Source organism: Chiloscyllium plagiosum, unplaced genomic scaffold (genome assembly GCF_037043375.1).
Source record: "Chiloscyllium plagiosum isolate Xiang-an unplaced genomic scaffold, Cpla_swu_hap1 HiC_scaffold_12, whole genome shotgun sequence".
Classification (NCBI taxonomy): Eukaryota; Metazoa; Chordata; class Chondrichthyes; order Orectolobiformes; family Hemiscylliidae; genus Chiloscyllium; species Chiloscyllium plagiosum.
In genome coordinates this window covers 50796430-50820643 of record NW_028270150.1, presented here as the reverse complement: position 1 = coordinate 50820643, position 24214 = coordinate 50796430, and the positions used below count along the sequence as shown (strand labels likewise).

Genomic DNA, 24214 nt, shown 5'->3' with positions numbered 1-24214 from the left:
CCTTTTTCTTTTCCCACCCCCCCCACCCCTCTCCCTTCCTCCTCGGCTATTGTTCACCCGAGATTAAAAGAAGCCTGGGATTAAAAAAAATATATTTTACGAAAAACCGCAAACGGAAAAAAAATCAATCAAAAATCTTACTGAGGTTTTAGGCTTCACTCTACCTCTCAACAGTCTCCTTTTTCCCCCCGCCTCCTCCTCTCTCGCTCTCCATCGCACACCACCTCCACGTTTTCCATTCCTCCTCCTGTGGGAGGGACGCCGCGAGGGTAAGCAGCTTCCAACCGTCCTTTGGTTTTTGAAGAGTAACGGCTGGGAGGGCGCGCGCCGCTTCCGCGAGCGAGGACCTGCTTTAAGGGAAGCCAACTTTCAGCAACTCTTCGACCACCCTCCGTTCCTCGAGACAACATGGCACGGGCAAAGGCCAAGGAGGCCGATGGAGACTGGAAGAAATTCCTCTGGGATTCCGAGAAAAAACAATTTCTAGGCCGGACCGGTAGCAGTTGGTGTAAGTGATCGTTGTCTTTCACCCCCTTCCCTCTTATTTGTAAGAGAAAAGTGATCGGTCCTTCCCTCTTCTCCCCCCTCCCTCCTCCCTCCACTTTTAATCTCGATTTGCCATTGAACACTGCGGAATTGTTCCGAGAGGATAATCTGGAAATTTTATTCGCCGTTTTTTAAACGCGAGGACGACTCGGATCGTTTTTTTTCAAAGGAAATATCTTGAGACAAAAGATAGTCGCGCACCATTTTATAGCCAGAGTGCCAGAAAGCGAGCGGGTAAATGGCACCAGCTTCCGCCTTCATGTGATGTGCGTGATTCGGTGTGTGTGTATTTTTGAAAAAAAAGTCAATGTGAAGGACGTTGCCTTCCTGCGTGACTGGGCATTCATTTTCTACTGTGAGAGTGGTGCAGAAGTTTTCTGAATATCTTACATTATAATGTTTGGTGATCTTTGCTTCAGTTTTTTGGGGTTAACATGTGATAGTGTAGAAGGAAAGCATGGGTGTGGGGAAACCAGAAGTTTGAAAGCACAATTTCCGCAGTCCAAGGTTATTCAAGGTGGTGCGCTTTGCAGCACGCCGCCGAGCTTGCTCGACACTGTGTACCCCCTTTATATCGCTTGGTTAAGTCTGAAAACTTAAAACAAATACTGTTAAATGATCGGATCCACGGAATTCCCTTGTGATGAGCGAATAAATAAGGCCGAAGTGGAAGTTGGGAGTTGAAAAGGGAAATAAATGGCGAGGAAAATGGTCCGAGTTCTTGCGTCTCTTAGCAACCGGTGGTTATCTTATGTACCCAGACAGCCCTGTGTACATTTCAACTTCACCTGTGTGGTGTCGTCCCTCCGAAATGCTGATCATCTAGGTTCATGATCATGATCAATTTGGTTAGTTTTAGCTTTTAAACTTAGCCACCAGGCGGGATCTCAGGAGCTTTTGTTACTGGCAAACAAAATCCTGCTTCTGGTTGCGGAGTCACTAATTTGAGAGGTCATCTGTTTCACAAAATCTGTTTTATATCGGGCTTTTACATCGATTTTCAACCTTCTCCGCACCAATAAACATTACACAATCTTATCATGAGTATGTAAGTTCATTACTAATGAATTATTGGCCCAAAGTCTCCTCCTCCTCTGACTGAACACTCCCTTCTCGTCATCGGGTGGAAATTTTCCGAAGGACCTTGCCTAAAGTGTCAACTGAGCCTCGCTGTTTGAAACTCTGGAGGACATTTTATCAGCATGGCCCGTTGCTAGAAAAGCACCCCTCCCATTCTGAGTCATATCCCTTCTCAATAACAGCCTTTTTTGCCCAAAGCTTTGAAATTGCATCACGTTATGACATTATTGTTGTTATTATTATTAATAAATAATAATAAATGGGGCGAACAATATCATGATTAAGATATTTGAAATACAAAATCCGAACGGTTACTGGTATTCGACTTGAATAAAACCAGTAATGTCTAATTGTGTGTTGTTTTTTTTCCTGTAGTCAAGATATTCTTGTTCTACTTGATTTTTTATGGGTGCCTTGCTGGGATCTTCATCGGAACAATTCAAGTGTTGCTGCTCACTATTAGTGATTTCGAACCGAAATATCAGGACAGAATTGCACCTCCAGGTATAATGTTTTGCAATTTTGAGCATTACGGACAGGGCTGTGTTTGGTAACTGTTCGGGGAAGTGAAATTTGACTTTTCATCGTGTAAATAACTTCGTACTCAGTGCTTCCCGATTTGTTGTTATCCACTTGCCCGAATGAGGCGCAATGGAAAAGCCTGCGTGTAATAGTGCCACTAAGCTGCAGGTCGTTTCAGTATGCATACATGGTAACCTCCCACGCACTCTTCCACGGAGTTTAATTTTGATATTTATTTTACGTTAAAAAAAATTACGTAAGGGTAAATTGAATAATGGATCTTTATTTTAGAAGGAATTAATTCAGATTCAGACGTTGATACAAAGTAGTTTCGCTTAATCATGTTAAATGTTGTATATTCTGGTTATTATCAAAGACCACGTAGAGCTTTACTTGTAAACTGTTTGTACTTTTAGATTTAATTGTAAATGCGATACAGGATAGATTATGCTTATGCTAGTTAAGCTTTATTGCATTAACCTGCTTTTGTAAAGTATCTTTTTTCTTGATGTACATTAGCAGAGTTGTACTCTAGCATGCAAATAACAATTATTTTTGTACAAACTTTGGGTAGGGAGTCACTTAATATCATGTAATACCTCTCCATGTATTTGTTTCCATGGATGGGTTACTGCATGGTGAATTGGAGTGAACTGGTTGAGTAGTTCATTGCAAATGGTTTACTTTGTTTGCAACAGTTATTACCATTTGGTCTGGAAATCCGCTGATTGTGGGCTCGGATGTTCCTAATATTGGTGGATGCTTTTTGTTTGAGGGGGCATGTTAAATCGTTTCATCAGTTCAGTGTTTGCATTACAATTTCATTAAGATACAAAGATAATGATTTACTGAATACAGTAATCTTGCATGTTACTAATTAATCACCAAACATGTATAACTTATTATATTTTCAAACTTTTACATTTCATTTTCTTAGGACTATCTCATACACCATATTCAGCAAAAACCGAAATCTCCTTTAGTGTGTCAAACCCAAAGTCTTACGAAAGCTTTGTGACCAGTTTAAGGAGTTTTGTGGAACTTTACAATGAATCCAGTCAGCAAGACAACTCTATTTTTAAGTCCTGTGATGGTAAGTTTAGGTAAATTGCTCTGGTAAGCATGACTTGTGCGCACAGCACAAGCTTTGGATAAGTATATAGTATATGTGTCTTCACGGAAGAGACACCGTGCATCCTAAGAATTGTTAAAAATTGAGACAAAATGAAGGGAGGAACTTGAAGTGTACACTACAGGAAGAAGTTAAAAGAATGCTAATGGAACTTAAGGCTAATAAGACTGCTATGCTAGGGGCTAAAAAGATTGGCTACTGGCTACAGAAATTGTGGATGTGTTATGTAGTCTTCTGAAGTTTCCTACATGCTAGAAAGTCCCATCAGATTGTAGATTCTCAATTGTAACAACTGTAATTTTAACAGGAGACGGACAGAAATCAAGCTATCTCAAAACTTTCCACTTGCAAATCTGAAAATTGGTCAAATAAATGTGACTTGCTAAATGAGTGCATAGTTATGGTGGAAACCAATTTAGGATTGTCAGAATCAGTTATGGTGAAGGGAACCTGTATATGTTAAAACGTGAGGCCCTGTCCTTTGTAGACAGAAGGAACATGGGTATGCTCAGATTGTTTTGACTGAATTAAATAAGTGATTTTCACGGGTTCCTTTTCTTTTTCAGGATATTGTCTTGACCAATCTCAGTCAACTTGCCTGGTTTAAAATTCAAACAAAACTTGGCAGTTAACTCAATTGACATTTAGCTGTTGCATTCCCAGTGGCAATGTCTCCCACCAACCATGTGCCAACTAATCAGTCCATCCTTTCTCAGTATAAATGAGCGCTTCCCGTTTGCTATTTCTTGTGAATTATCTCTATTTTAGTGTAAGATAAAAAGCAGTGCTTAGTAGATATAACATACTTTCCAAAAGGTGTTTTAATAAGGTGATAAACTAATGTATAAGAAAATGCAATGATAAGCTAACATGGATAGAGGACTGGCTAATTAACAGACAACAGTTGGGATGAATAGGTCATTTTAGGGTGGAGACGAGTGGAATATCACAGGAATCACTGGGGTAGCAACTATTCGTGATTTATGTTAATATCTTGGATGAAGGGACTGCATGTACTGTGGCAAACATTGAAGGAATAAATTTGGGTAGGAATGAAAGTTCTGGGGGATGCAAAGTTTGTATAATTAAATGAGTGGGTACAATATAATGTATAATGGAAGGGAAAGAGGAAATCCTCTTGAAAACATAAAGCAGGTGGAAACCATTTGACCCTTCTGGCCTGCTCCGCCATTCATCATGATCATGACTGGTTATCCAACTCAATAGCCAATTCTGCTTTATCACCAGTACCTTTTGATCCTATTCGCCCCAAGTGCTATGTCTAGCTGCCTCTTGAAAACATTCAATGTTTCGGCATCAACAACTTTCTTGGTAATGAATTACACAGGCTCACCTTTCTTTGGGTGAATAAATGTCCATCTCGATACTAATTGGTCTATCCCAAATCCTCCGACTGTGACCCCAAATCCTCAGACTGGTTCTGGATGCACCCATCATGAACTCCCTGCATTACTCTGTATGGTCCTGTTAACATTTTGTAAGTCTGAGATCACGCGCGCACACACACCTTGCTGACAAGGAGATTGTTGTTCAGCCTACACCTCATCATAAACTGCACCTTTCATACCTTTTTTGAGGAGCAATGTTATATTTTCCACAACAAATTGAAATATCAAGTCCCAATAGCAACAGAACTCTATAGCCAAGCAATTAAAATTATTTTTATTTGAATTGCAGACATGAAATTTTATGAATGGTAGTGACTAGTATTTCTAGTTAGTTGTAGTGTTAAGAGTTTGATTAAGACGGAGCCAAAGGCTGTCCCCTTTAGATTTTGTAATGGGTGCATGAATGTTTAGCTGAATCATAGTTAGGCTTTAACCTTTCATATATGCAAGAATAGTGATGCCAACAATGTAGTAATCCCTCAGTGCAATGTACCAGAATACATTCAAACTGTTGAAATGGTCACTAATTCAAAAATTGTTAACTAAATTCAGTAGAACAGTTAATTACTTGGTGGAAGGAGGAGGTGGCACTAAATTTACACCTGAAGGGATTCTCGTGGCACAGTGGTAGACTCCCAACGTTTTGGGCAGAATATCCAAGTTCAAGCTTCAGCTAGTGTGTCCAAACAGGTTGGTTTTTAAATCCCTCAACTTGAAGTACAAATCTCTAACTAATCTATTCCTTCATTTACACACCAGATGAATTTAAGCATGTAGTTTGACAATCACCCACATGGTGTCACTGTTGAGTTTTGTTCAGCCTTTGTCAACCAAAGAATGTGCTTTTGCATTGCAAAAGCCATAGATTAATCTCTGGCAGCGTACTGGTGCCTTGCCACAGCCTAAATGGCCAAACCTTTGAAATAATTGTTTTTACTCATTTTGGGGTAGTTTGGTGAAGGGAGAAGTTCTTTCACATCTTAAGCAATCACCATAAATTCATATCCTCTTGCTCTTAAGCCTTTGATCATGAGAACAATTTCTCCCTTCTGTCTAGGTACTTTATGAAGAACTGTCCAGTTGTCTCTTTTTGGCCGGTTGAACTATTTTATAAATTTCTTTTTGGGATATGGGTGGTATTGGCTCAGTAGTGTTGGCTAGGCCAACATTTATTGTCCATCCTAGTTGATCTTGAAGATGGTGGTGAGCAGCTGCCTTGGACATTTGCAGTCTATTTGTCATATTTAGGTTCACAGTGTAATTTGGTAAGGAATTCCAGAACTGTGACCTGATGACACTGAAGGAATGGTGATAAATTTCCAGGTCTGGATGGTGAGTGGCTTGGAGGGGAGCTTGCAGGTGGTGTTTCCTTTATCTGCTGCCCTTCTCACACTGGGTGGAAGTGGTTATGGATTTGTTTAAGGATCTTAGCGAATTTCTGTAGTGCATCTTATAGACAATAGCAACCTGTACTGAGTTTGTGGGGAAGGGAGTGAATATCTGTGGCCAGTCAAGTGGACCATTTTGTGCTAGATGTTGTCAAGCTTCTTAAGTGCTGTTGGATCTGCACTCATTCAGGCAAGTTTAGATTAGATTACATTACAGCGTGGAAACAGGCCCTTCGGCCCAACAAGTCCACACCGACCCGCCGAAGCGCAACCCACCCATACCCCTACATTTACCCCTTACCTAACACTACGGGCAATTTAGCATGGCCAATTCACCTGACCTGCACATCTTTGGACTGTGGGAGGAAACCGGAGCACCCGGAGGAAACCCACACAGACACGGGGAGAACGTGCAAACTCCACACAGTCAGTCGCCTGAGGCGGGAATTGAACCCGGGTCTCAGGCGCTGTGAGGCAGCAGTGCTAACCACTGTGCCACCGTGCTGTGTGGAGTATTCAGCCACAGTCCTGACTTGGAAGTGTGGATCATGGACAAGCTTTGGGAATTAGAAGATAGTTGCTGCACAATTCCTAGCCTCTGACCTCTTAGAAAAATAACTGCAGCTTTGTGAAGTTATCCATGTAATTGAAATCATTCAATCCTTGCTTCCATTCTTGAAAAGGTCTTGAGTATTCCTTTCAAACAAAATCACATCACTCCTAAAGTTTAGTACTCTGAATTGGGTACAATACTGCAGCTGACCTCAGACTGGTTTATCAAGGTTTCTACCAAAATGTATTACATTATGTATCCCATATATGCCTATTCCCCTAGCCTATGTTCTAATGAAATATATCATAATTTTCATATGTTCAGTGTTTAAGTTTTATCAGCTGCATATTTTGAAATTGTGACTTGTACACAAACAAAAACTAATGGTTTTGAAATCTGTTTCAGATGTGCTATGGTCTGTTCCTTTAAACAACATCTGCATAGTATTTTTTAATGTTTGTTGAAGTCTGTATACTTTAATTATTTTGGAAATTAGCCTATCCTGGTAATGTTGGAGGCTAAAATCCTAACTGTATCAGTAATTTACGGAGCAGCAATTAGGTGGCCAGAAAACATCATGAATACAATCATTAGTTTCCTGGCCTAATTTAAACCAACTTTCAACTTCATAGTAAACAAAGCAAGTGCTCTGTTATGCAATTTTCCTCAACAGTTGTTGAGTTCTGTGGCTCTTGGGCCACTTTGCTGTTTGGCTGTGCTCCTTTCTACTAAAACATTGAGTTGTTTATGTACCTGGTATTTATGGACCTCTTGTGAAGACAATGGCTGTAGTATGTCTCTGTGATTGTTGAAGCATTCAAATACAAGCATCAAGTAAACAATAAAAAAAAAACTTGCAGATGCTGGAAATCAAAGAAAAACAAATTGCTGGAGAAACTCCAAGTCTGACAGCGTCTGGATAGAAAGCAGTGAATGTTTGGGTCCAGTTTCCTTCGGAACTGATTGTAGCTAGGAAGAGGTTGGTATACATGCTGAAGCTGGGCAAAGAGTAAATAATAGGTGGAGGTGGAACGCAGAGGCACATCAGTTAGGCAGAATGGGTAATGGTCAGCCTGGGAGAATCAGCTGCTAAAGGGGATCTTTAGTAGCTGACAATGGGTTGGTTGTGAAAGCAGCCCAAGTGATGACAAGATGTACGAATTGGGCTAAGGTCAGTGGAGAAGGTGCTCAGGTCCTGAAGTATTGAACTCACTATTGAGTCCTGAAGGCTGTAGAGTGCCCAAATGCAAAATGAGATACTGTTTTTTCGGCTTGCATTGAGCTTTGCTGTAAGCCTAAGACAGATGGCCAGGGAATATGGTGTTGGAGTGGCAGGTAACCTGAAGCTGTTATTTTTGCAGAAGAATGTAGGTGTTTTGCAAAGTGTTTGCCACGTCTTTCATCTCCACTTGATTGTTAATTAGAGTACTTCGTCTTCTCTGTCCTGTGTAGATGTACTTTGAGCAAAATATTCCTCAATAAATTAAGAAATGATTTGGTGTGAATTAATTATCTGCTGTTCCCTATTTAAGTATAAAAAGAGGAACATAGAACTGAAGAAATAGTAAGAAAACAAACTGAGTACCTTTTGCATTTTAAAAATCTATTAATATCTAATTAGCTGAGGGGCAAGGGAATGTAGTTTAGGAATTTGCCATTTCAGCAATGTGAAAGTGCCATTAAAATCTACCTTGTGCTGTTAAGTAGTCCTGTTTAACAGTCCATTTAATTGATGTTCAATCTTTGTGATGTAAAATCTGCAAGTTCTTTATTTTGAACTCAACAGTGGAGTACTGGAAACTGTTAGCAACCAATGGTGATTCTCAATTTGTACAGTATTTTTTTTATCAAATACTGTGGAATGATTTGTACACTAATTTATTATAACCAAAAAGCAGAAGAATTTGAACTTTTTTGAACATGCTTCTTAGTGGTTTAGTACACTGTCAGGTATTGATGTGTTAAGTCCAGCTTGTTTGATGGTTTGCCTATGCCAATCATCAAGAATTAGCAACTAAAATTGATTCAATATAGAAGCTTGTCTTTGTAAACTTTTATTACTGGGACTAAAGGTTTGTGAAGTTTACTTTATAGTAAATGTTCACTATCTCTTTCATCAAAATAATGTATTAGTTATATCTTTTGATATCCTGGATTGAAATGGGGTTGGGTGCCACAAAGTGAATGCTAAATATAGTCCAGTTTCTTGAACCACTCTTGATTTTTAAACTCCTATTAACTATAGGTAGCTTATTCAGCAGAAGGATGTCATTTGGCCTGTTATGTACATCTGTCTGGATGTGCTTCATCACTTTGTGCCATTCTTCTATTCTTTCTTGCATTTCTGCACATAAGTGATTTAGTTCAATAGAAAGCACATCCTCTGAACTCTTGAATTGAACATGTCTCTAGCCAAACTTCAAGGCAGTGCATTCCAGACCCTAAATACTCAAGGTTTTCATAATGTCACATTTGCTTCTTCTGCCTTTTTGTTTTTGATCCTTTTTTGTAGGAACAAACTGTTTGTTTGGAGTACTCATGATTTTGAAAATTTATATCAAACTTCATCTTTGCTTTCTCTCTAAGTAAAAATGACTTCTTCAATACATGCACATAATTGAAGCTTCTCATCCTTGTAGCCATTCTTATGAACATCTTTGCACACTCCAATGTGTAATACCCAGAACACTACAATAATTCAGAATAATCCCCTTGCACTATCCTTATTAAAGCCTTGATACTGTATGCTTTTAACTGTTTCTAACTGACCTGCCACCTTTAATGACTTATGCATGCGCATGCACACCCATCATCTGCACACTTCAGCTTGGTTTGCAATTCTTCCAAGTTTTCTGTTAGCAAACTTTGAAATTGTACTTGCATACTGGAACCTAAATACTTTTTAAAACAAAAAATCTTGCTGAATGAAAACCTTGGGGTGCAGGTGCATAGCTCCTTGAAAGGAGTTGTGGATAGACAGTGGTGAAGAAGGCATTTGGCACATTTGCCTTAATTGGTCATTGCATTGAGTATAGGAGTTGGGATATCACGTGGCACTCTATATTCCTACAGGACATTAGTGAGACCACTTTTAGAATACTACATTCAATTCTGATCTTTCTTTAATAGAAAAGATATTAAAATAGAAAAGGTTTTGAGGAGCAATTTTTTTTTCTTGCTGGGTAGTGCATGCATGGAACGAGCTGCCAAGGTAAGTGGTGGTGTGGGTATCATTTCAGCATTTAAAAAACATCTGCTTTGATACATAATAGCAAGGGTTTAGAGGGTTTTGACTGGGACTAGATCTAGATCGGTTTAAGGTACCAAGCAGTCTGTTTCCGTGCTGTGTAACTATAACTATGACAAATGTGGAAAAGATAGGATACAGTACTGAAACCTGGGAGTACCATACAATCGCGCCCACCCCCCAATCTGAAAGATACCCATTTGTTGTTACTGTTTCCTGTGTCACCTCGGCTAGTTGTGTATCCATGTTGCTAATGGCCTTTTTTTAAAAATTCTGAGCTCTAACTCTAATTTTGTTGTGACGCACCTTATGGACATTTACATATACCACATTTATTTAAGGAAAGATGATCTATCATTGGAGGCAGTTCAGAGAAGATTCACTGCTATGATCCCTAGTGTGGAAGGATTATCATCTGAGCAAAAGTTAAATCGGTTGGGATTCATTGGAATTTAGAAGAATGAGAGGTGATCTCATTGAAGTACATAGGATTCTTACGATTTGACGGGGTAAATACCGAGGCTGTTTCTCCTCATTTGGGAGGGTCTAGGATCAGAGGGTGTTGTCCAGGATAAACCAGTGCTAATTTAAGACTGAGATGAGGAATTTCTTCAGGGTTTATTTGGTGGTGCTTGCCACAAAGCTGTAGGAGCAGAGTCCTTGTATGTATTTAAGACTGAGACAGATCCTTGATTAGTAGAAGAATCCAGAGTTTGAGGAAAGGGCTGTAAAGTGGACATAAGGAATATTGGATTAGCCACTATCTTATTGAATGGTGGAGCAGGATTGAGACTCAAATGGCCTACTCCTATTGTGCCTGTTTCTAATGATCTTAACAACCATATTACCTTTTCAGAAAGCCCCAAGTTAAACATGATTTTCCCTTAAGAAACCTGTGGCTGTCCTTGAATTCATAATTGTCCGCATGGCTCTTAATTCCAACCAAAATTATTATCACTGGAACTGTCCCCAGACTGAAGTTAAACTGACTAGTCTTAATTGTTGGGCTTATTTTTAAACAATTTTCAGTCCTCTGGCATCACCCGAATCTTAAGGCAGACTGAAAAATTATCGGCCAGTGCCTCTGTATTTCTGCATTTTGCTTCCTTAAATAATGCATGCATTTTATCCAGCTGTGGTGACGTTAAATTTATGGATAGACTATTTTACAATATGTCGTCATTTTCGATTTAAAACTCTAGTTTCCTCCTTTTTACTACTTGTCATTCATGGCCTGGATAGAATCTGCAGGTTTGGTTCTTTTAAAAAAAAAAAGCAAGGTATTTCACTTGCATCCAGCCATGCTCCCTGTTTGTGTGTAAATCTCCTTTTTTGGTTCCCTAATCAGCCCTACAGTACTTTTTTTTTAACAACCCCTATTTGCTATGCCATGGGGTTTTCCTTTGGTTAACTGTTGGTGCATTTTCATAATCCCATTTGTTAGCTGCTTTTCACCTCCCTTTTGAGCCTTCTACATTCAGCCTGAATCTCAGTTGTCTTTCCTACCTGACACCTATCATTTGTTTCCATTATACAGTCCAGCTTATTCTTGCTCCATTGAAATCAGCTCTCCCTCAGCTAATTATTCTTGCTCTGGATTGTTCATTTTTTTTTGCCATCATTGAAATTGTTGTAGTGTTGCCCTTGAAGCTTTAAGGGATCAATAAACAAGTCCTTTGTGAATCCTTCAGAGAATACTAAAGTAAACTCTGAAAAGAGGAAACTGGTCTGGTGATATTTTGCGCAGCTGTATGGGATTGGAAGAATGTTTAAATACAAATTGCATTTAGAATACCACTCCTGTTTTTTTTTGGAGCCGGTTTATCATGTATGCTTACAGCTTGAAGTTAGGCTTGTTAGTATGTGTTTGGGTTGCGGTAGGGGGTGGTGGTGATAATGAATTGAAAACGTACATGGCAACAAATGGGCTTTTTTTTGTCCCTCAAATTGTTTTCACCATTGTGAGATCATGAATAACCTGAGACCTAACTACACTTATCTATCTTGGTCTCATATTTCCAGGAGAGTATCTTGTGTGTGGCACTGCTTTAGATATCATTCCTAAAGGCTCATGCCCTAATTCTTGAAACTGTACTTCCTAGTTCAAAGTTTGTGAAAAGATTCATGGCTCGGGTTCTCGTTGTTGTGGTTCTGTTTGCCGAGCTGGGAATTTGTGTTGCAGACATTTCATCCCCTGTCTAGGTGACATCCTCCGTGCTTGGAAGCATCCTGTGAAGCGCTTCTGTTGTTTCCTCCGGCATTTATAGTGGTTTGTGTCTGCGGCTTCTGGTTGTCCGTTCCAGCTGTCCGCTGCAGTGGCCGGTATATTGGGTCCAGGTCGATGTGTTTATTGATAGAATCTGTGGATGAGTGCCATGCCTCTAGGAATTCCCTGGCTGTTCTGTTTGGTTTGTCCTATAATAATAGTGTTGTCCCAGTCGAACTCATGTTGCCTGTCATCTGTGTGTGGATACTAAGGATAGCTGGTCGTGTCGTTTCGTGGCTAGTTGGTGTTCATGGATACAGATCGTTAGCTGTCTTCCTGTTTATCCTATGTAGTGTTTTGTGCAGTCCTTGCATGGGATTTTGTACACTACGTTGGTTTTGCTCATGCTGGGTATCGGGTCCTTTGTCCTGGTGAGTTGTTGTCTGAGGGTGGCTGTTGTACTACCTAGTCCTAAATGTGAACCAATGGGATGAGCTTCTGTATTTATCCTGTCTATTCTACTTTAATTTAATACAAATTTCATGCCATATTTTAAATTCCAAGGAATAAAACCCTAGTTTGTAATATCTTATCATTTAAACATTGAAGGCTAGAGAGAATTCCAGTAAACCTGTATTGCACTCAATCCAAGACCAGGACTTTCATTTTTTTAAAGGAGTGTCTGACAGCTCAATACTCCAACTATTGTCTAACCAGTGTTTTGCATAATTGAAATGAGTTTTACTATTGGATTCTGGTTCTTTAAATACTCTGTTCACATTGATCAAGATTTCATGGAAATGTACAATGTATCTAGACAACCAAATCACTTTCGATCTTCTTTGTCCTAGGTTAGTTCAATGCTTTTTATGCCAAACTGGATGATCTTGCATTGGTTACATTGAAATTCACTTAGTTTAATCATTTTTTTTCTTTCGAATGTTATTGCTAACATGGCCAACTTTGTCAGGAGAAAATTTGAATTTGGTTTTCTGTTCCATAATTTGTCTCACTAATACTTGAGTACATGATGCTTTCCCAATACTGTTCATTGGGTACTGCCACTCAACCAAGTTTCCGACCAGTTCAATAATATGCTTTCAATTCAATGAGCCTTTTAGGACAGTATTTTATGAAATGCCCTTTGGAAGTCCATAAAGCTAACATCTGTATTTTTATCCTCCACTTTAGTGACACTTTTTATAGCATATCCTCTTGAAATGTTTTGTTTACTTCAGTAAAATGCTTGGGTTGTTTGAATTGACTTTGAAATTAAGTACTGTTACTAAAATCTAATAACCTGTACTTTAGAATCTCCAGGAGACTATATTGAGAGAGGTTCATTAGACGGATCAAATGGACAGAAGAAAGTGTGCCCATTTTACCGCAAATGGCTTAAGAATTGTTCTGGACTGGATGATCCTAATTACGGCTATTCAGAAGGCAGACCCTGCATTATAGCCAAGCTCAACAGGATTATTAACTTCTATCCCAAGGTGAGACTACTTCAAAGTTAGTTTAGTAATGTTTGGGTAAGATACAAATTTGGCTTGCTTTTCAGCATTCCAAGAACCAAGCACTGCAACGGTCAGTTAGGATACAGTTCCATATTTGTGGACAGTTGGACTGTTGGTGCCAAGTTTTTTTTAAAAGTCAAGTCAGTCTGGTTTGGTGATACAAGAAATTAAATTTTATGATGCAGTTCAGTGTTGTAAAAGATAGTACTAACCACTTATTCTAGCCCCTTGTTATTGAAGAGGTTTATTTTCATTGCTGCTATGTCAATGCAGATCTTGCTAGAATGGAGCATCTGATGACAAATGTTCAATGACTCCCTGCACCTCAGCTTAATTTCTGGACATTTGCCTTGTAATGTAAGAAGGCCATATGAGCCCTAGGTGAATAATTCAACTGACGGTCAACCTCCTCAATTGAGATTTAAAGACTATGGAAAAGCAGGTGATTTGCATACAGAAAGAAATCGAGGGAACAAAAGATTTGGATTGAGGGCAACTACAGTTGAGACTTTTAATAAGTCTCTCAGAATAAATCTCAATTTAGATACGTGCAGGATTGCAATTGAATCGTTTATCTTTTTTAGCCAGGGATGATGTTTGGTGGTGTTAACTATCATTAAAGGCGCATTATTTTGATATTTTTGAGGTGAATGTCTGTGATCAGGTCAGCAATTGTTACTTATCCTCATTTTCTCTGGCGATTGGCAATTAATGTGCAATTTCAGCTAGTTCTAAAGAATAATGTTGCAATGTATAGAGTAAGTCAGTAAAGTTTTGGAGATTTGTATTTGTCTATCTCCGCCTCCTGAAGTAGTTGGGCAATTTATTCAGTAACAATTTCATGCATCAATGCAGCACCATTACTTTTATGGCAAAGTTCATCCTTTCAATTTATAGAAGTATCGAGTTTATTTTTTTGAGACTTTTACGGTACTACTTCTGAGCCAGAAGGCCTTGATTGAAATCCCACCTGGTTCAGAGGTGTCATAGCACCCAAACACTAATTTGTGCTCTGTTTTTGGAGGAACACAAAATTTAATTTTCTAAATAATTGTGGGTTTCACTGGTTGTTGAATTCTTTCCTTTTAGCCTCCAAAGAATAACAGTGATCTTCCTGAAGAGTTGCAGGCAAATTATAATCCATTTGTTCTTCCAATTCATTGCACAGCAAAGGTAAGAGTTTTTGTTTTGAAGCAGGATGAGGCTAATAGCTTCCCATTTTATTAGTGAACATCTGTGGATATCTTTTGGTAACTGTTGTGATCATTCATTCCATTTCATCATTCTGTACTTTAGCTGACATTCCTTTTGAAATAGTTTTATTGATTTAAGGTCATTCTGATATCATGTGCTTTGGATCACCAGTTGCTGTTTTGAATGAAAGAATACATTTTTTTTAACTCCTTGAACAGTTGAAATTTCTGCTTTGGACCAGTGTCTGGTCTAAAAAACCACATGACAACAGTTTTAGCATTGAATGGTGTATTGGTTTAATCAGGTTCCTGATGAGGGTCTTTAACCTATCTTGCATTTGGAGGATTTTACTACTTCTCCTTCTCCTCCTTCTCCTCCTCCTTCTAAAGGGTTGTTCCTTCACTCCGACATTGGATCCTAGCCTCTCCTAGTGGAAACATCTCCACATTCACTCCTCGGCTGGTCTGCGTTCTGAAGGTTTCGATGAGATCTCTCCTCATCCATCTAAACTCCATAGTGTACCGATAGTCCTCAATCACGCTTCAATGACAAGCCCTTTGTACCCAGGATCATTCTCTTCAAGCTCCTCTGTGTCCCCTCCTTAGGTACAGGTCCCAAAATTGTGCACAATATTCTAAATACAACGTTATACAACCTCAGCAGTACATCACTGCCTTTTGTATTCTAACCTTCCTAAAATTAACGTTAATGTTGCATGTTGACCTCAAGAGAATCCAGAACTAGCACTACCAAGTTGTCTTTGTTTCAGATTTCCAAAGGTTTTCATGATGTAGTCTAGGCATCTATGCTTCCTACAAAAGTGCATAACTACTTGCTTTTCCCCCATTGTATTCCTTCTAGCCTCCCTCCTAGCCTGTCCAACAATTCTGCAGCCTCCCTGTTTCCTCAACACTACCTGTCCCTCCACCTATTTTTGTTGCTAAGTTTTCAGGCAACACAACACCATTAGTCCAATTCTTTAATGCATAATGTGAATAGTTGTAGTCCCAACACTGACCCTTGTGGGACTGTACCAGTCACTTGCTATCTCAAAAAAAGACCCCTTTATTCCCACTCTACCTCCTGCCAGTCAACCAGTCCTCTATCTTTGCTGGGAGAAAGTGAGGGCTGCAGATGCTGGAGATCAGAGCTGAAAATGTGTTGCTGGAAAAGCGCAGCAGGTCAGGCAGCATCCAAGGAACAGGAGAATCGACGTTCCGGGCATAAGGCCTTCTTCAGGAATCATTCCTGAAGAAGAGCTTATGCCCGAAACGTCGATTCTCCTGTTCCTTGGATGCTGCCTGACCTGCGCGCTTCCAGCAACACATTTTCAGCTCTGATCTCCAGCATCTGCAGTCCTCACTTTCTCCTCTAAGATGTCCCTATTTTAACCATGCACTTCTCTGAACTCCTGAAATCTAATTCTTAGTGGTCTCTAAAATCTTACCAATGACTGAGGTTAGGCTAACTGTCTTCTGCTTCCCTCCTTCTTAAACAGGGGTGTTACATTAACCACTTTCTAGTACTCTAGGGCCCTCTGACTTGTGATAACTGAAAGATTACCAATCACAATCTCCTCTGCTATCTCTTTCAAACCCTGGCGTATAGTATAGTCCATCCGGTTCAGGCGACTTATCCACCTTCAAACCCTTCCTTCAGCTTCCCCAGCCCCTTTCCTTAGTGATGACTACTACACCGACTCTTCTGCCCCTTGACGCTCTTGAAGTTCTGGTATGCATCTGTTGCTGCTTGTTTTGATTTGAAAGCTCCCATGGTATTTCAAAGAACAGCAGGAGAATTATCATCTTTGTCATGGTCTGTATTTACTAACATCTCTCGTATGCTCAAAATCACATTGTATATTTCCAAAATCACATTGTAGTTACTCTTGTAACGTCGTAAACTCAAAGTTACTTTATTGGCTGTAAAGGACTTAGAACTTTTTACAAACACCAGATATTTAATTGTTTTATTCATTCAAGAAATTAGGGCATTACTGACCAAGCCAGCATTTTTATTGCCCATCCCTAATTGCCTAGCAAAAGTGATGAACCTCAGCAGCCCTTGGTTTAGGGGCACCCATAGTGGTCTTAAGTGTTGACCAGCATTTTGAACTATGCACAATGAAGAAGCAGTGATCTAGTTTGTTAGGGTGGTGTGTAGGATTTGGAGAGGAAACTACAGTTGGTGGTATTCCCATTCATCTGGCCATGACCTCTTAAACTATGCAAGTTTTTGGAAGGTTTTAACTGAACGAGCTTTGTTGAATTATTGCAGTGCATCCTGTGAAATGGAACACCCTGTTGCTCTCTGAAGGAAGTGAATGTTTAAGGTAGTGAATACTGATTTAGTAGGTTTCATTGTCCTAAATATTGATTTGTTGGACCTTCATTCATCCAGGCAAGTGGGGAGTATTCCAACACACTCCTGACTTCTGCCTTGCAGATGGACAGATGCTTGAGAGATAGGTGGTGAGTTATTTGTTGCAGAACTACTAGCCTCTGAGCTGCATTTTGAACTGCTCTATTAGTGTGGCTAGTCTGGTTCAGAACATTGACTTAAATGTGCATTTGTAAGTTATAGTGTCATAATGATGTACAACACAGAAACAGACGCTTCGGTCTAACCCGTCCATGCTGACCAGATATCCTAACCCAGTCTAGTCCCACCTACCAGCACCCGGCTCATATTCCTCCAAACCCTTCCTATTCATATACCCATCCAAATGCCTTCTAAATGTTGCAATTGTACCAGCTACCACCACTTCCTCTGGCAGCTCATTCCATCACGTACCACCCTCTGCGTGAAAAGGTTGCCCCCTTAGGTCTCTTTTATATCTTCCCCTCTGACCCTAAACCTAGGCCCTCTAGGTCTGGACAACCTGACCCCAGGGAAAAGACTGTTTATCCTTTCCATGCCCCTCATGATTTTGTAAACCTCAGCCTCTGACATTCCAGGGAAAACAGCCCCAGCTGTTAAGCATCTCCCTATAGCTCAAATCCTGCAACCCTGGCAACATCCTTGTAAATCTTTTCTGAACCCTTGCAAGTTTCACAACATCCTCCCGATATTCCAACCGTGGCCTAACCAATGTCCTGTACAGCTGCAACATGACCTCCAAACTCCGATACGCCATACTCTGACCAATAAAAGGAAAGCATACCAAATGCTGCCTTCACTATCCTATCTACCTGCGACTCCACTTTCAAGCAGCTATGAACCTGCACTCCAAGGTCTCTTTGTTCAGCAACACTCCCTAGGACCTTACCATTTAAGTGTATAAGTCCTGCTAAGATTTGTTTTCTCAAAATGCAGCACCTCACATTTATCTGACTTAAACTCCATCTGCCACTTGTCGACCATTTGGCCCATCTGATCAAGATCCTGTTGTAATCTGAGGTAACCCTCTTTGCTGTCCACTACACCTCCAATTTTGGTGTCATCTGCAAACTTACTAACTGTACCTCTTATGCTCACATTCAAATCATTGATATAAGTGACAAAAAGTAGAGGACCCAGCACCGATCCTTGTGGCACTCCACTGGTCACAGGCCTCCAGTCTGAAAAAGAACCCTCCACCACCACCACCCTTTGAGCCAGTTCTTTGACTTAAGTGGATTACATCTCCTTTTGATATGCTTTATATCCTCCACAGTACAGGTGCACAAAGTCTTCCATTTTTGTTAGATGTCATTTTACGTAAGCCAGCAATACTGCTTTTTGAGGTTCTCTTGTAGTAATGATAGTCTTATTGTTAATCTCTAGTAGAAGCATACATAAGTGCCTTAGAATTCTAAGGCAGCCTGGACAAAAGTAGTCTAACTGTCCTAATCTCTCATTTTGCTATGTTTCTTTGCTTTTGAATTGCTTGGTCTTTTTTAGATCAAATAAGAGCTCTTATGTCGTGTTCTTGAATTTAAATAAATGGATTATTGTGGTACTAACTAGTTTTCTAACAGTTTCACAAGGGCCTGTTCTTTGCTTTGCATTTGTGGTGCTTGGCATTGTTACTACTGCTTTTAAAAATTGCAGGTTTTAAAATTATGCAAGGTGATGACAAGAGTGGCTGATGGATACTGCAATGAGTACCTTGGAACAGTCACGTGTGTGACAAATTCCACAAACTAAATTCCAAATCTGGATACTTTGTAGTGGTGTGAACTCAAGGGATCTGTTCATGAACCCCTGTCATGGTTGTTGAATTTAGCTACTATTAAGCTAACTTGAATCAAAGCAAGGAGCTTTTTGTTTTTGAAAGCTGTAATTAGTCTGTTGGGAACAACTGAAATTTTGTGGGTAGCAATACAGCATATTGAACTCTTATCATGAAATGAAGTGCAGTCAGTAGATTTCAACAAATCATTTTGGCAATGGCTATCTTATAACTTTAACTAGGGTAGTACTATTTTATTTTTTAAAAAAATGACTGTCAAGGATCTTAATCTGGTGACTGAAGATTTAAAACTGCACTACATTTCACTACTGGCAAATGAATGGGAATAAATGGCTTTTTTCTGAAGTTCCTAACAAGAAGAGGGACAAAGAGAATAACTATCTGCACTCTTGACTCAGCTTAACTTGTGTTTTTGTTACTTCCAGACTTTCAATGCAACCATATTCCCACAAATTAACTCAAGTTCTTGCTTGTATCCTATCTTACCATGTTCAACTTTTTAGTTGGGTTATATGAAATGTTAAAAATCTCAACACCAGGTTATAGTCCAACAGGTTTAGTTGGAAGTACTAGCTTTTGGAGTGTTGCTCCTTTGTCAGGTAGCTAATGAGGCAGGATCACAAGACACAGATCCTACCCACTAGCTACTTGATGAAGGAGCAGTGCTCTGAAAGCTATACTGTACTTCCAAATAAACCTGTTGGACTATAACCCGATTATTGATTTTTAACTTTGTCCACCCCAGTCCAACACCGGCACCTCCTCAAGTATGAAATGTGATTAACTTTTTTTTTCTTCTTTTAGAAAGAAGAAGACAGAGGTAAAGTTGGATCTGTGGAATACTTTGGTCTGGCAGGATATGCTGGCTTTCCTTTGCAGTACTACCCATACTATGGCAAGCGTCTACAGCCAAAATACCTCCAGCCTTTAGTTGCTATTCAGTTCCACAATATCTCGCAGAATGTGGAAGTTCGCATTGAGTGTAAAGTGTATGGTGAAAATATTAAATATAGTGACAAGGACCGCTCTCAGGGACGTTTTGAAGTAAAAATTGAGGTCAAAAGCTGATAATTGCAAAATAGAACTTGCCCCTTTATTTCAAATTTAGTCTTGAACAAACTGTCATACATATGGGACCTACACTTAATCTATATGCTTTACACTAGCTTTCTGCATTTACTTAGGTATGTAACATAAAAGCAATAGTAGTACATATTTATTCTACTGTAAATGATACTACTTGAGCCATGGGTATGTCCATTATTGTAAATTATAATTCCACTAATGTGTAGCAGTCATTGTTTCTGTCCCTTTAGATATTGCTGCCTTGTGCCTTGTGTGAGTTTGAGTGTACAGTACTGTAGTGCATTCACTGGTCCTTCAAACCATGTTGCAGTTTCAAAGCAAGCTTTGCTTTCCAAGTTGTAAATACTCTGAAAATTGCCATGGTACTCTATTTTACTTGTTATGCCCATGTGTATGAATATACTGCACTCTGAATTGTGTAGGGGGAGGGAGGAGAAATTGCATTTTCTTTTGGCAATGTTAAGTGTAGGGTGATGGGTTTTTATTACACTTCCTTTTAGTTCTGTTTAATCTTCAATCTATGTTGAGATCTGGGTTGGGCTGTCAAGCTATTGTGATTAAAGTTGTTTGCTGGAGCCATCACCTGGTGGTGTCTGTGAATGTTTTAACCATTTTTCATGGAAGATTTTATATTTATGCAGTTGTAAAATTTTTCTGCAAAGTTTAATGTATAAAAGATACCAAAGTCACTGGTAAAATCATAATCCTTTATTTTAAACCAATGCAGTAGGATGGTGTTCATGGTGTAAAATGCAAATGCAATGTAACATCTGTAACCTTGTTGGGAGAACAGTACTCCACATGATTCAAAGCAACAAAAAAATAAAACTCATGAACCTATATTCTTGAGATTTATTTCTTGAAATGAAGAAATCCATTGATGTTCAAGCCATGTTTCAACTGTCCAAGATCTTGAAAAAGTACTGCACCTAAAATAAATAGCTTGAGTTTTAATATGCATAATGTATACTTGAAGTCATTATCATTGTGTGACTTGATTGAGAACTACAGCTCAGTCAGTTCGCATTGAGACCTAAATGTCAGCTGTACACCTGAACCCAAAGGAACCACCAACTGGCTGTCATTGCAGACTCAACTTCCATGCATCTATATGAGCTAAAACTAGAAACACCTTCCTGATACTATACAGCATCTGGAATACTTAAAGGTAAATACTTTCTAATCCACTTAGATGTTGTTACATATTACAGGTTGTCTTGATCCTAGGCTGCTGCTGCTTCTAGGGGAAGGGACACCACCACTGGGCCACACTTGCATCTGGCCCTGTAGATCTTATACTGTTTGCTCAAAGAGCTAATTTGATAACTAAAATTTTTGCTCACCTCCAGAACTCCATCTTCGGGGAGGTCAGTGCAATGTACTGCATTCTGAACTTTGTTCTTGCCAAAAAGGGCACGCAAACTGCAAGGTCGTAGATGGCGAGCAATCTCCTAGTATGAAGATCCAAAAGCCATATTTACTACTTTAACTCATTAACATTGAATTTAAACCACAGCATAATTAATAGGAAAAAGGGAGAAATTTTTCAATTATTTAAAAAATAATGCCAGTAGGAAGGCACTGGTGACAACGTTTTAAACTTTGAATTAAAGAACTTAAATAATAAACATTCTTTCATTTTGAGTATAAATCCAGTCATGGTGACACCGTGTGCCGGCTGATTAAATTTGAATTCAGAATCTATTAATGGTGCTCCAGAAAAAGACTAAATATTATTTCATTCTTCAGTGCACCTTTATCTTAATGAACATATTATGGATCAATTTTTACATTTGGAATGACTTAGTTTGAAAAAGTGTATTTCTTGCTGTTGTTTCCCCACAAATAACTAAGCCAATTTATACCTTGAAGGATGGCATATAGGAGCAGGCCATTTCTTTGAATGGCACTGGAGACTGAGTTTACCTCAATGCCATTTTCTCACTCTTCCCATATCCTGAATTTAATACTTAAAAGTCTGCATAGACTAATAGATTTTTATTTCTACTCTCCCTATTCCATTTGGTTTACACTTTATCAAAAAAAACATTTGATAAAAGGTCCCAGAGGTCAGTAAACAAAAGGCTTCTGAAAACCCCAATGCTGTTCACTGGTTTCTCCATTTTCTACTAGTTACATCTCTCAAAACAGACTAAAAGGCTTGTCAAACACTAATTACTGAATCCATGTTGACTGGCCAATGTTTTATCGAAGTCCAGTTATCAGTTACCACATCTTTTAGCATAATTATAGTAGTTTCTCTGCTGCAGCAACAGTTCCTGAGGCAGAGTCATCTTCGGTGAACTTTACCCATCTTCAGTGTGATTCATGGAAGGTGATCTGCCATGACATGTCACTTTTACTCAAAAGTAGATTATTGTAAGTTCACTAAATTGTGCAAATAGGCTTCACACACCTAGTTCTTGCAACTGCATGGCAGGATCAACTGCAGTCCTTGCTGCTGCTAATTTTTTGCAACATTTATGCTGCTACTACCACATTTAAGCCAAAGCATATAACACTATACAAGCCAGGAATGCCCTTCATATTCTGCAGTGCCATTGTTGTCAGCCTGTTTCTTTGTTACCTGGAAGTACTGGTTGACAGTGTGGTTGATAAACAAGCTAATGTCACCAGTCAGCCAAATCACCTGAAGTGTCTTGGGATAAAAGAATTGCCCAATAGTGCCAGAAGACTAATGACATGTCTACCACCACTAATTGCCTCTGCACACACCTCTCATAGTGTGCAATAATAAGAGTTGCAATCCATCAATGCCTTTCACCTACCTCATCCTTCCAAATTACAAAGCCTTTCTGACTTGTGTCTTCACTCAGGGGACACCTCACCACCTGCATCACTCCAAATGCTCCTCCATCTACTAACATTATATTCAATTCCACCCTTTGTCATTCCTGGAAAAAATCTTTCCTAATTGGGAAAAGAGGCTAAAGACCAGCCATGGTATGGTGGACATTAAACTCCCCACTTATGAGGATAAGATGCTGGGGAAGAGGGTGACCAAACTTGGGGAAAAAGCCACCAGCTTCGGATCCAGCCAACTGACTGCTGTGCTGCTCTCCCATTAACAATAGTACAAATTCACTGTTATTCTGAACAATTTCCCATTTTCACAACTGATTATTTCTATTGTGCAATATGAGTGAGACCCAGTGGCTTCAAACAGCAACATTGCTGACACAACCTCTATATCTAAGGAGGAACTCGCTCAACCCTCAGGAAAATACACAAGGCTTTCAATTGCACCCTCCACCAGCTCAGAGACTTTCACCTCACTGGGTTCTCTTTCTAGTTTAGACTTTAGTAGCATAATCGGGTAAGCAGATCACTTACACACCTTGAGCTGATTGAAGAAGCAGCCAGAGATTAGGCATCTGGTCAGCTTCAGGTGGAAGGCAATTTGATGGTTTCAGCCATTCATTAAAATCTATAAGGGAGTGCACCCTCGGCTGATGATTTGTTTGCAGAGTGGTTTACAAGCATTCAGAGTAAACAATGAAGAACAGCTTGCTTGAGTTAGAACATTAGGAATTTCTTTTTGGTTTATTGAAATAGACCATAGCTTTGAAAGCTTTTGGTTTCAGTTCACAGAAATCCTGATTGAAGTTAGATGTTACACCTATATGATGCAGTTTCTCCTAGAGAAAGAAGTGAGTTCAGAAAAGTTTGGTAATTCCTTTGAAAAATATTTAGTTGAAAGTGCCAGAGCAGAAATGTTTGTACAGAACCTTGAATGGGTTATTTGAAGCTAAAAATATTAGAGCTCAGTTGTGTGCTTAATCAAGAAAATGTCTATCAAACTCTCACGAAAGACCAATAATTGAAAGGAATACATTTAGACGTGATTGAGAAAGAAATTTCTCTCTGGTGTTTGAGTACTGTAGTCATACAGAGATAGGATAATACAGTTCTGTAGATGTACAATGGGTGGGAAGAAAAATGAGAAACACAAACAACACCCTGGTACGTAGTCATACAGCATGGAAACAGACTGGTCCAACTTGTCCATACCAAGAAAGTTTCTCAAACTAAACTAGTCCTGCTTTCCTGTGCTTGGCTCATATCCCTCTAAACCTTTCATATTCATGTACTTATGCTGAACTGCATTTGTAGCTACCACTTCATCTGGCAGTTCATTC

At 39.4% G+C, this 24214-nt stretch overlaps 2 protein-coding genes across 5 annotated transcripts in view; one reads left to right on the top strand and one right to left on the bottom strand.

Moving 5' to 3' along the window:
• The first annotated feature begins 3 nt into the window (after window positions 1-3).
• On the top strand, window positions 4-20894 carry LOC122555500 (sodium/potassium-transporting ATPase subunit beta-1-like). Its single transcript, XM_087992809.1, has 6 exons — window positions 4-508; window positions 2002-2130; window positions 3086-3241; window positions 13395-13579; window positions 14690-14773; window positions 19773-20894. Exons 1-6 carry the CDS (start codon window positions 409-411, stop codon window positions 20034-20036), a joined length of 918 nt encoding a protein of 305 aa, XP_087848935.1. The 5' UTR covers window positions 4-408; the 3' UTR covers window positions 20037-20894.
• Window positions 20647-24214, bottom strand: part of nme7 (NME/NM23 family member 7) — a 140129-nt gene continuing 136561 nt past the window's right edge. For all 4 annotated transcript variants that reach the window (XM_043700893.2, XM_043700891.2, XM_043700892.2 and 1 more), the window contains 2 exons: window positions 21398-21505; window positions 20647-20983 (listed from right to left, as the gene is read on the bottom strand). In XM_043700893.2, the coding sequence (XP_043556828.2) occupies window positions 20951-20983; window positions 21398-21505 (141 nt within the window). In that variant the 3' untranslated portion in view covers window positions 20647-20950. The remainder of the gene's footprint in view (window positions 20984-21397; window positions 21506-24214) is intronic.

Excerpts from the sequence above, each read along its gene's own strand:
- LOC122555500 (XM_087992809.1), top strand. The coding sequence starts at position 409 with ATGGCACGGGCAAAGGCCAAGGAGGCCGATGGAGACTGGAAGAAATTC. Across the intron at positions 3,242-13,394 it reads TATTTTTAAGTCCTGTGATG|AATCTCCAGGAGACTATATT; the intron begins GTAAGTTTAGGT and ends CCTGTACTTTAG. Across the intron at positions 13,580-14,689 it reads TTATTAACTTCTATCCCAAG|CCTCCAAAGAATAACAGTGA; the intron begins GTGAGACTACTT and ends CTTTCCTTTTAG.